The sequence below is a fragment of the Vitis vinifera genome, chromosome 5 (genome assembly GCF_030704535.1).
Source record: "Vitis vinifera cultivar Pinot Noir 40024 chromosome 5, ASM3070453v1".
NCBI lineage: Eukaryota > Viridiplantae > Streptophyta > Magnoliopsida > Vitales > Vitaceae > Vitis > Vitis vinifera.
In genome coordinates this window covers 21,665,386-21,678,576 of record NC_081809.1, presented here as the reverse complement: position 1 = coordinate 21,678,576, position 13,191 = coordinate 21,665,386, and the positions used below count along the sequence as shown (strand labels likewise).

The 13,191-nt window shown below is 30.7% G+C and overlaps 1 protein-coding gene across 1 annotated transcript; it reads left to right on the top strand.

The window, feature by feature from the left end:
• Positions 1–237: 237 nt before the first annotated feature.
• LOC100254895 (pirin-like protein) lies at positions 238–2,455 on the top strand. The gene is made up of 7 exons (XM_002268262.5): positions 238–596; positions 741–790; positions 985–1,023; positions 1,144–1,172; positions 1,302–1,364; positions 1,445–1,548; positions 1,675–2,455. The coding sequence occupies exons 1-7, from the start codon at positions 403–405 to the stop codon at positions 2,156–2,158; spliced, it is 963 nt and encodes a 320-aa protein (XP_002268298.1). The 5' UTR covers positions 238–402; the 3' UTR covers positions 2,159–2,455.
• Positions 2,456–13,191: the final 10,736 nt, after the last annotated feature.

Sequence of the window (13,191 nt, the reverse complement as noted above, 5' to 3'; positions counted from 1 at the left end):
TTTTGAACTAATTTTTCCTTGAAATTAACCAAATCCAGAACCAATTCGGGTATGAAAGGCGGGCAATCGATGACTGCCCAAGATGCAGATCTTGACTTTGTAGGGAGATTTTTTAACAGAAGGGCAAAGCCACCATCATGGTGACATGAGCTTGACATCAGCATCATCATTGGTCCAGATAGAACCAATGTGGGCTCCATTCATCCCCACGCCTCCAACTCCCAAGTCCCTTGTGTCAGGCCCCAACCAACCCCCCTCACCTCTATTCATATTCCTCGCTCTCTCTCTCTCTGCCTCTCTGTCTTTCTCCATTTTCCAACTTGTCTTCTATATATATATATAGGCATACGCAGTTGGAAACATAGCCATCTACAACAAAAGAAACACAAGGAATACACTTGTATGAGAGCTGTAAACTACGGGTTACTGCTATTGAATCAATACCAACCAAGCAGAGTTTCTTGTTTCGTGAGGAAAATCATGTCTGGATCAGATCATTCCTCTGGTTTTGATCAGCCAAGGTTGGTGGTCAAGAAGGTCTTGGCCAAGCCTCAACGTGAGGGTGAGGGTGCTGTTGTTAGGAGGAGCATTGGAAGGTTTGTTCTTAATATTTTTTTTTATTAGTATGTGTTTGTTTTTTTTGGCAATTTTGATTCATGGGTCTTTGTTTTCTTGAGATTTTTTCCATCTGGGTGTTGAATTGTTTGTGGATTTTGATTGCTGGGTTTGTTGACTTTCAGGAGTGAATTGAAAAACCTGGATCCTTTTCTCATGTTGGATGAGTTCGCAGGTATGCTCTATTGAAAATTTACACCCACTTTGGCATTGATTTATTTGTGGATTACCGTTACCTTCCATTTGGTGGCTGTGGAGAAGAAAAGAAAAATGAAAATTTGATTTGTTTTATAAAAGATTTTCTCATTAACCAAACAGAGGATTTTATTGATTTGTAATTAAAAATTTCTTTGCTGTTTGATGTTTCAGTTGCACCGCCTGCTGGTTTTCCGGATCATCCACACAGAGGTTCTTGAACCTTTCCCATCAATTTCAATTTTGTTCCTTGAATTTAATTATCATGGTGGATTGAAATCTTTCATCAATCTTCATTTTCTTTGGTTCTCATGTCAACTATATGTTTTTCAGGCTTTGAGACTGTTACATACATGCTGCAGGTACCCTTAATTTCCACCCCCACCTTTTTTTTTTTTTGCTGGGCTCAATACCTGTTTGAGAACATGATTGTGAGATGGTTGAGATGGTTGAATTGAATGCAACTGATCTTAGGGTTTTTTGAATTTCAGGGAGCTTTCACTCATCAAGATTTTGCAGGCCATAAGGGCACAATCCGAACAGGGGATGTGCAGGTAAAGAATTGGATCAGTGGAACCAAGATTTGATCATTTTGATGTGTAAATCCTTTCTCTAACATGTTGATTCTGTGCAGTGGATGACTGCAGGCAGAGGCATAATCCACTCTGAAATGCCTGCAGATGAAGGAACCCAAAAGGGCTTGCAGCTTTGGATCAATCTAGCATCCAAAGACAAAATGTAAGGATCTCTCAACACAAATTCCAATCACAATTATGATGAAATCTACAGTTTTCTTCAAAATAATTTTGGTGCATACCTTTATGTTATGCCACTTTGTGAAGAATTCACATTTCCTCAATTCAGGATTGAACCAAATTACCAAGAATTGCCGAGTGAGGACATCAAAAGAGCAGAGAAAGATGGCGTTGAAGTCCGGGTCATAGCAGGAGAATCAATGGGAGTCCGGTCCCCAGTTTACACCAGAACTCCAACAATGTATCTTGATTTTACTCTAAAACCAAGGGCCCAAATGCATCAAAGCATTCCAGAATCATGGAACTCCTTTGTGTACATAGTTGAAGGGGAAGGAGTATTCGGGGTAGTGAACTCATCTCCAGTGACCGCTCACCATGTCTTGGTTTTAGGCCCTGGTGACGGCCTGAGCGCGTGGAACAAGTCATCCAAACCGCTGAGATTTGTGCTCATTGGAGGCCAGCCTCTGAACGAACCTGTTGTCCAGTATGGCCCTTTTGTCATGAACACACAGAAAGAAATTGAACAAACTATTGAGGACTATCACTATAGCAAGAATGGATTTGAGATGGCCAAGTACTGGAGATCCCAGTAAGTGGGCAAAGGCTCATTTCTTGAAAGCCTCAGCATGTTGCGAAGAGAAATAAGGGGCACTAGCTCTCTCCCTCTCCCTCTCTCTCTCTCTCTCCCTCTCTTTCTCTCTCTATATTTATGTCAATATTGTATCGTCTTCTATTATCCGTACAGAGCAACTAGGAGTTAATTTTTTTTCCTATTCATGGGAGGAAAAACTCCATAAAGGCCTCAAAATTGTATCATGGGTTAGCTTCCTTTGGGTAATATTTATTTAGTAGATGAAATAGAATATGATTATTTGTTTGTTTTGTCCAAATGTTGATGATTTTGGGAGATGTTTGTGCATGATAACTTGGTGGTTGGAGGTGGAAATGGTGGTGGTGGTGGGACTAGGGGTTTGTGATGTGGGTTGGGTTCACAATCATATCTACAGGGCTTGGTGACACTCCACCTACAATTTAATTGCTACAAGCACTTAATAGAAGCAGAGCAAGGGGTTTGATTATTGTAGCCATATTTTGATTTGGTTATGAGTGAGGATCTTCTATTCTGATAGGAATTTTCACGTGGTCACATCAATTGATTCTCTTCCTTAACTTTGATTTTTTCCCATCGTCTTTTAATTTACCCCGAGAATCAAGTCTTTTTTATAATGCTAGCGTAACATTGAAGGTCATTCTTATTGTTTTTCATTCAAGTCCTATTTGTTTTTCTTATACCTTTATCCATACAATATCAACCATTTATCAATAAATATCAATTTGATGTTTTAAAAAAGAGTCACCCTAATATGAATTGAACTAGTTACATTCATTCCAGTATACGATTTTATGGTCAAGACAGAAAGGGAGAATCAGAGAGGTGTCTATCCTTTATTTGAGAGATTTTCAAAGGAATGTCGTTTACAGATGTGATGGACTTATTCATCATAAAGTAGTTGCACCAAGCATCATGCTTTCCCACCTAAATCTCAATCCATTATTGGAGAATCTTGAAAATGAACTCTTGTTTTTCTTTATGTTTCTAATGAATAATCCAAATATAATAACAAATGAAAAAGAAATTGATCTGAATTCTAACATTCTAAATATCGTAACTTTAATTATTGGAATTTCAAATATTATGTAATTATTTTTTCAAATATATTTTTTTATCATATGATATGATTTTGAGGATTATCTTCTACCATAATAATAAACACCTTTTGAAATAAGTCATGAGCTCAAATATATTTTATATGATAGAATCCCCTAAATCATTCATTCATCCATCTAGAAATTTGGTTCCATGAATTTGTGGTCCATGATGATAGGCCAATAACAATATTAACTAGCAATAATAGTTCATAAATCATGGAAACCACAACCAAAAGCATGAAACCAATTATATTAGTTCTTATTTTCTGTCCTTACCATATTGATAATGGAATCAAAACAAAGTCAAAAAATGCTGAAAATCATGTGGAAAAAAAAAATTCTTTTTCTCGACCTCGTATGTTTTGTATGAGACGTTTGGACAATGAAGCCACAAGTTTCAACAACATTTTGGATGTAATAATTATCATTTCTTTGAGATCCTTTTTGCGGAAAATCCGGTTCCTGACATATGATTTTGCCTTGTGGCCAAATATTTGCCAACTAGTCTCCAACCAGCTTGATTTAGACACTTTTCCAATGGCTTTACCCCCAAATTTTCTTCATTTTAAGTCCAATTGTGGACCCAAACCATGATTTTCCTCCATTTCTCACTTCACCATTGAGTGCCAATTTGAAGGTCTTCAATCTCAAGTACCTTTCTCCATTTGAGTTCAAATGGAAAATGGTTTTCTTCTTGAAGAAATAATTTTTATCGTTAAACTATAAGGTCTCATTTGAGGTAATTTTCTATTGTTGGGTTTGATCGGAAGCTAAAACTAAGACTATGAAAGAACTTGTTACATAAGTTAAAGTAAAGCTTCTACAAGAAGCAATATTTTTTTAACTTTCATATTAAACTCTTTTTTCAATCACAAGAGTAGGGCACCACATAAATCAATTATCTTTAAAATAATTCTTAATGATGATATTAATGTAATATTCTTTAACCCAACTTTAGAATGTGGGTTATATTGATATTGTTAATGTTTACAAGACCAAATACCCTATTGGATTAGGGATCGTAAATTTAGTTTTATTTCCTCTTATAAAGTTAAGAGAATCTCATAGTATTAGATTGATATTGTATTGAACATTTATAGAGAGTCATTGGGCTTGGAAATTGAATTTCTTCTATTGAACTTGAAAAAAAAATGGTTTGCTAAGCATAAAAGAACTTATTGCATAAACCAAAGTAGAGCTTCTATAAGAACCAATATTTTATTGGTTTTCATATTAAATTCATTTTAAAGTTATGAATTCTTTGAAGAAAATTAGTCAAATGAATGTAAAAATTCTTATTAAGTTTTACAAAAAAAAAAAAAAAAAGTTTATGCCTTTTTATAAGTTGATCCAAATAGGGCTTAAAAATTAAAATTAAAAGATGAAGTGTCTATTGCAACATGTTGGAGATTACTCATATTGGGAATGAATAACAGCTTTACATGACATATATGGCATATGCCCTATCGGCATATGGAGAGATAGTAGAGGCCAAAGTACATAAGGCTTCTCCTAAATGGGATTTTGAATGGCCTAAGAGTAAGTCAACAAATACATCACTTTTCTTTAAAATCATTCTTAATGGTGATATTAATGTAATATTTTTTAAATCAATTTTAAAAGGCGGGTTATATTAATATTGTTAATGTTTACATGACCTAATGATACCTTATTGAATTAAGGATCATAGATCTAGTTTTATTTCCCCTTATAAAGTTAAGTTGAATTCTATGGTACTATATTGGTATTGTATCAAACATTTATGGAGAGCCATTGAAATTGGAGATTCAAATTTCTATCCTTAAACTCTAAAAAGAGATGGTTGAGGGAAAAAATGGTTTCCTTTACTCCCTTTTTTTTTTTCTTTCTGATCTCTCTCATTATTTGCAAATTTAGTTTCTCTCGTGCAATCCCATCACTCTCAAAATGACCATCTCGATTTCATGTTCCTTCCCATTATGTTCCTTCGCAATTGTAATTTTTTCTATAACAACACTCCCAAGGGTGCTCTAAGTCTTCTCCCTATATGTAAACACAACTGTTGGGGCACTAGGAAGCTTTATTTTTATTTTTTAACTTTGATTCTATTATCTTCTTTCATTTTTTGTTTTTATTTAAATTAACCTTAATTCAAACTTTGTTGAATTTGCTAACAAAATCAACTACATAACCCTTTATTTGCAACAAATATTAGAAAATGAGCTTCAAATAGAGACCTTCCTAGTTGGATTTATCATTCAGATTGTGTCATTTTTACTATTATATTGGTAAGGAAATTAAGCTTACTCTTAGCTATGCTAATAGAATTAAATATGAAACTATTTATTTAGGATACCCATGCTATCTATATTATCTTTTTTTTCTAATGAGAAAATATTCATAAACTTTTATTTAGAAAAATTATTGTTTAGAGGTTGGGCCATTAGGATAATTTCAAATAATAAATGATAACATGAATTGAAAAGGGTAAAAGTGGGTTTGGTAAAGGTGGATTGGTGCCAAATCACAAAACTTGTATCTATAGGTGAATATCAAGACATATCTTCTTCTATATTTTTGGTAAAATAATATCTCTTGTAATTCCTTTTCCATTTCTTGTCATTTGACTTTGTCGTTGACAATTTGTCCCTCATTTTTCTTTTGCTTATCCTTTTAGTTTATTAACTTTCATTCGAGCGACCTTATCCCCGGTCCTCGACGCCTTTTGTCATCTTGCCTTGTATCTCTATTGTATAAATACAATATAAGATATATATTTTGCCATGACTTTTGGCTAAGTAGATGTTTTTGTTTTTTTCATCTTATGGTTTTTTTTATGTATGTTGTCCATGATTAATTTGTCTTTCTCCTTATCTTGACACATTTTTATTTTATTTTATTCCATTTTATCCTTCTCATTCTTGTATCCTTTTAATTTGCCATCTCAACAATCTGTCTCTTCCTTTTATTGATTCAATGTATGATTCTATTTAATAACTCTTACAATATTTCTTATTACTTGTTAAGGGACTACTCTATTTCTTGTCCTTTAAGTCAGTTTCCATAAAGACACTATCATGGTAAATCATCAATAACCTACTATTTGTGATAGTGTAGATAATGTTGATTTTGATCTTACTATTCTAGCCAAATTGTAATTAGTCATTCCACCTTTTGTAAATATTTTATTATTGCCTATATATTTTTCATAAACATTAGATGTGACCATTCAAGCTTTCTCACAACTCATATTGCCACAAGTCCATTTGGTATGCTATCAATGATTTGTACCACTTCATTGGCACTATAATGTTGTCAAAGGTTCCTAATAGGCATGCAAATTAATGTTTTCTTACAAAAACATCTCAACAAGTGTTGGGGCTTGACATGTAGTTGAAGTTGGCTAGAATAGATAGAGTTAGTTGTTTGTTTGGTTTTTAACATTAAATATGAAATATTGAAAGGAAGAGCAATAGTAATTAGTATGGACACACACGCGTGTGTATACACATTTATGAGGATTTTGAAAGCAAAAAAAAAACACTTTTCACTTACAATTTAGGAAAGAAACTAAAATGTCATGAAAGAAAAGCTAATATTGGTAAAAGTTTAAGGCCTTGTATGACAATTGTTTTTAAAAACGATTTTCTGGTTTTTAGAATTAAAAAATAGGAAAACATGTTTGACAACCAAAGAAGTATTTTCTATTATTAAAAATAAAAAATAAGGTATTTTCTGAGAACATTTTTTAGATATTTTAAGGTGTTTTCACTTGTTTTTTTTATGATTATTTTAAAAAATAATTATACAAATATGTAGAATGATTAAAAATAAAGCATTATATATAAAAACTATTTAAAAAAAAAACAAGTTAAAAACATTTTAAAGTCTCAAATAAACTTCTATTCTATAAAACATCATAAAACATTTCTCAAAAATTATTTTAAAAAATTATTTTGAAAAACTATTTTTTTAAAATAGTTACCAAGCAAGGCCTAAACCTATGTGGTTTGCTACAAAACTTGAAGTAACTACTTTTCTGAATTTTGATTTTGAATCCAACTAACAAGTTTGTCAAATGATATAGGGTGGCTTGTTCCCTAAATCTACTTTTTTTTTATTCTCTTACAAGCTACCCTTTTTATTTGTATAATGCATATAGTATTTATTTGTGTGATTACAGATTTGTTAGTCAAAAGATTTATTATTAATTAATATTTTTGGGCTATATGTATTGGAATCACTACAAAGTACTAGTTTTTTTTTTTATCACAAAAGTGTTCATCATAAATAAATAATATTTCATTAATGTTAGTGTCTTATGGCGAAAATTTTTCATCATGAGTTTTGTAGAAAAAAGCTTGTCGCTAATAGTCATTATATACAAATCTTCTATTTTATCACAAAAATTAAGCATTAGTGACAAAATAGGAATTGTCACTAGATAATAACATTTTATACTGCAAAAAATAACAGAGTTTTATAACTAAATTCTACCATTTCATCACTAAAAACATATATTTTGTGATAAAAAATAATACAATTTTATTATCCAATAAATATTTTTTATGACAAAAGTTTTCATCATGGTGCCACCGACACACTCATCCCAAGTTTATGAGAAAAACATTTTAGCCATTTAATAATTTTAGTACAAACTTGTAATTGTCATTGTTCAAACTCTTGACCTCTCACTTTATTACTATTTCCTTTTGTCATCTCATCTAATTTAATAATTTTAGTGCATTCTTGTAATTGTCATTGTTCAAACTCTTGACTTCACTTTATTACTATTTCCTTTTGTCGTCTCAACTACATATCAATTGATGTCAAAAAAGGAATATTATGCTTTTAATTGAATTCAACATCATAACTATTTTTACACTTATTTCCAACTATGATTATTTTTCATAGTCATATCAATGAAATAGTAAAATATTGAAAGGAATATTAAATATTTCAAATTAAATTTTATAAAATTATGAATTCTTATTTGCATACAAACATTATTGTCTTTAAAAAAATACTAAAAAAATAAAATTTTAAATTTAAAAATAAAATTGTTTATGTCAAAAATGAAAATCAATTTTTAATTTTTTTCTTAGTTTTATCTTTTATGAGGTCAAAGAAACAAATGTTATTATGTTGATATTTAGTCATCATGAAATATACATATAAATCTTTAATACCAATTATATATATAGAATATTTAATAATAAATCATTTTATTTATATATACACACACGCAAATAATTACATTTGTTTTAAAGCATATCAACAAAAATGTAAAAGAAATTACTATTTTTTGTGACTAAGTATTATCATGACAAAAAATAAATGCTTTTATAATTTATAATTTTATTTTTTTCATGATGCAACTATATTATCACAAAATAATAATTATAAGTAGTAAATATATTTGAAAAAACAAGTTAAGGATTTGGTGATCAAAATTATTCACCATTGAAAATTGAAAATTAGGGATAAATAATTTTGTCACAAATATGTGTATTTCGTTATTGGTGAGAAAAATATTTATCATCGAAAATTAAATATTAGTTACCAATAATTAAATCTATATATATATATATATTCCATCATCAAAACATTTCCTATCATGTGACGGGAGTAACAATTTTTAGCTCTAATACCTAGTGACAAATTTTAGTGATAAAAAGTAGTTTTGTAAAAGAAACTTAATGATAAATTATTTTATGACAAAATCTCAATTTCATAGTATAAGATTCATAATTAGTGATGAAATTTTAGTTGTAAACAAAAATATTGTTAATAAATCTCATATTTGATGTTCTATGTTGTGAGTTTATTGATTAATGATAATTTGCTAGTTCATAATTGTAGTTCTAGCAGTCATGTTATTTGGGATATTGTTGTTATTGTTGAACTATGTTGACTTAAGAGTTTATTGCTAAGGAAAAAATAGAATAAGAAATGAATGAGAAATTGTAAAATGATGCATGATTTAACTCTTTGGGAATATTGACTATTGATTGATTAGTTATATAATATTACTATGTTAGTTATTTACAAAAACTGAAATTCATTGAAAATCAAAGTTGATATATGAGTATGTGAATTTATATCATGTGAAATTGTTGAGAATTATTATGATTTAAATTGTAGAAATTAGAACTCTTTGAGAATAGTATATATTGAAATTTTATCAATTCAAATATATTGTTTACACTACTACAAAAACTAAAATTATTCTTGATCCTTCTAAAAATGTGTTAATATTTAGGATATTATGAGAAATTATCTAAAACTGACACTTCTTATATACATTTCTGTTAATGTTGATACTTTCTTGAAGCCTACAATGACTTTTTGTTTTTCAAAGCTTATTAAAAATGTTATGGATTTTTTTTTCTTATCTCACATTCCTTTACCCACTTAAACCAACTTTTACTTCAAATGAGCCCTAAAACCATTCTCTGTTAGGACCATGCTGGCGACGATAAGCACCATCACTCTTGACAACCATTGCCAACCTTTAGAGAGCCCTATGGTGTATTGCTACCGGCTAACACCACAAATTTGAACTTCAAAGCACCAATCACTAAACCATTCCTCATACTAACTATTGCTGAGTAGCATCAATCACCAACGACACCCTTATTATTGGTAGCCATGGTTGACATTTGAATAATAATATGGTCTATTGTTGCTAGCTACCACCATGGATATGAACTTCAAAGCACCAATTTCTAACCTATCCCTTGTACTAAGCACCAATGAGCAACATTGACTATTGTCGACCACCTAAAAGCACCATCGACCAATAATGAGCTGCATTGTCAATCCCTATTAGCTACCACTACCCCAACAAATATTAGTACTAGAGACCAAAAAGCCCAAACCCATTTGTCACTAGCTATCATCCATTAAGTAGCACCAATGAGCTCCATTTATGGTCTTTGCTAACTATCTTCGAGGGTCTCACCCCTATAACCATCTACAAACTTGAGGTGACATTGGTTAGTTCATTCAAATATAGAAATTTTCTTGAAAATTTGATGGCAATATTTGAAAATTTATTTAAATTTGATGGCCTTTCATCTTCCTTCACAAATCCCAAATCTTATTTTTTTAATGTTTAACCCCTTTTTTCTAGCTTGATTATGAATGGATGTTTTCTTTCCATTCTTTTTCATCTTTTTGCTCTAAAATTAAGCTTGAAATAGATGGTACAACTATAGCTCTGGTTTTAACACCAATCCATGTTGAGTTGAGTAATTTGAGACTTTATGTTGTATAAATCATATGATATATGTGTCATTAGAGCACATATTTTGGTTTCAATTAATTGTGGTTGATTGAACTAGTGTAAAGGTTGAACACAAAGTTATAAAGATCAAACATATTGGATTAGAGGTCAAAACAACTCTATAGAGCTTGAGCATGCTAGTTTCCAAGTGAGGCAATATTATTTCAAGGTTGAGTATGCCAACTTTTAGTTCCTCACTACTAGATATGGATGTCAATTGGCTACAATTAGTTCTTGTTAATCATCTTGTAACACATAACTCTCTATTTATTTGAATTCCTAAGGTCTTAACCCTTAACCTTCTTCAAGAGTTGGTATCTAACCCATCTTATGCTCCTTTTAGAATAAATATCACTAGTTGCATGGTTAGCACATAAAAACATGCAATATTAATTGGTGGAGTTAGGTTTGTCTTTGCAACTCTATGCCTCCAAGCTAGTTTTCCCTTGGCAACACATACTCAAGGGCATCATAAAGTTAAGTTAATGAGGCTTGCAATATTTCTTATTACTTATAGAGGGATCATGACAACTCTTGTCCCTTCAGTTTTGTTCCCATGAGGACAATGTCCTAGTAAATCATCACTAACCGACCATTACTTGTGCCAATATTTCCTTACATAAGGATCATGATTTGACAGTAATACATCAACTTGCCAATATGGCCTCTCATTTTGTCATATATTTGGAATTTTGGGAAGATGAAGTTAGGAAGCCATGCAAACTTCCAAAATGTCATTAGTAAAAGGGATGCTTACCATGCCTTGCACGATCTAGTTGACAAAGTGAGACATTATTTTCCTTCTCATAGAATCAACTAGAGCCCTTAATTCATCTATTTGTTCATCTAATATGGGTTTGTCATGATAAGAGCAAATAATCATATTTATGAAAGATTCATCCTTTTTAGCCATTAAAGGTGAGCTTTCTTGCAAAGACTTTTTTTATCAGTGGAGGTGCAAATAGGGGTTTTGGTAAGATAGACCTATGGTTTTGTAAATAATACCTCAATTCCTAGTTATGCCTTGCCGAAGTCTCATTTTGTTAACTCATTGTGTGATCTTTGATCAAACTTTTCCTACTGCCATTTTAATTGTTAGAAAAGATGTTGTAGGGAATCATCATGCTCATGACTTTCTCCTTCCTCATTGTTTTTTTGTAATTTATGTTGACTCCTCTATATTCTCTTCGTTGTTTCAACATCACTCATTCATAATAGACTCAAAATATTTAAGTTGCAATAGAATAAAGAAAAAATATTGATAAACAAGCTATCCAAATACAGATGAAAAGGATAAGAGGTTAAAAATTTTTATTTTTTTTATCATCTTTTAAGCTTCTTGTAGAGGTAAAAATAAACTAGGTACACCATAGAAAAATTCTTCATCATCTTCTCCATCAAAGGTATGAGTGGAGTTCTTGATAATGCATTTACCTAATTTTTCTCTGTTAAATTCATCAATAAATGATAAGGGATTTCTGTTACAACAATTTTATGTGAAAGATTGCTATATTTTTGGTCTTCTAACTTTGATCCCTCTCACACAATTTCTTTTTATTGATATGAATTCATTTATATGTTAGAGAATAGAGAATAAACGATAATTTAACAAAATGTGAAAAACAATTATAGATGGACTCATTCATATCATTGTTCTAATGTAGTCTCATAAGAAGCCTGCCACTTATGTTGGTTGATGAGAGTGAAATTACACTTTTCAAATGAGTTTGCTTAGAGAGTCGCATTCTGGTTTCTTGAAAGTATTTTTGATGGATTGTTATATGATAAAGTGAGGGTATTCGATTTCTATCTATTTGAACACTACGATATTTTAAAATCAATCATGGTTATTGAAATTTATGGTTAGGATTCCATTTGCCACTCTAATACGCTATAGGGAACCCTCGTGCTCACTATCTCCTCTTTCATCGGTATCTTTTGTAGATGATATTAACTCAGCCATATTTCCTTCCATGGACAATGACAAAATGAAAGAGCCAAAAGGTAATGAAATATGTTAAGATAATAATTGCTTTTTTTTTTACTCAATTTCTTGTGGTCTTTTCCCTAATAGCTTTTCCTTTTTATAGAATGGCCAAGGGTAATCACAATTTATTTCTTTCTTCATTTTCTCCATGTGGTTGTCATTACAACAATGGAGAATGACCTCATTTTTAGGAGCAACAGCATATTGACTTAGTCTACTTTGCCAAGGTGGAAAGACAAGTTACTTATGTTAGATAACTTCCATTGTCATCAAAACACTTTTTTTCAACCATTCCCACACATTATGTATTTCTTTAATATATTATTTGTTACTTCAAAATCTAATTATTCTATTTTCATATTTTTGGCAATCTTCTCTTTCCACATTTCTTTAATGCATTATTATTATTATTATTATTATTTATAAATAATTTTAAATCATTTATCCATCTTTTTCTTTCCTCAATCAATATAATAAATATAAAATTCCCTCAATTAATATATCAAAGTTATTTTCGTATTAGGATGTATTCTTTGTAACAATTTTTTGTATTATTATGTACTTTTAATAATTAAAAAATCATTTTTTTTTGTGTGGAACTTATATTTGCTATTTTTTTTGTTGGCTGGAGTGAGGATAAGTATTTATTATTTAAAGTTTTT

What these genes read in the sequence shown, in the direction of transcription:
- LOC100254895 (XM_002268262.5), top strand. Translation starts at nt 403, where the DNA reads ATGAGAGCTGTAAACTACGGGTTACTGCTATTGAATCAATACCAACCA. An exon ending in TCCGGATCATCCACACAGAG is followed by an intron (nt 1,024 to 1,143) that starts GTTCTTGAACCT and finishes TATGTTTTTCAG; the next exon opens with GCTTTGAGACTGTTACATAC. An exon ending in TCCGAACAGGGGATGTGCAG is followed by an intron (nt 1,365 to 1,444) that starts GTAAAGAATTGG and finishes GATTCTGTGCAG; the next exon opens with TGGATGACTGCAGGCAGAGG.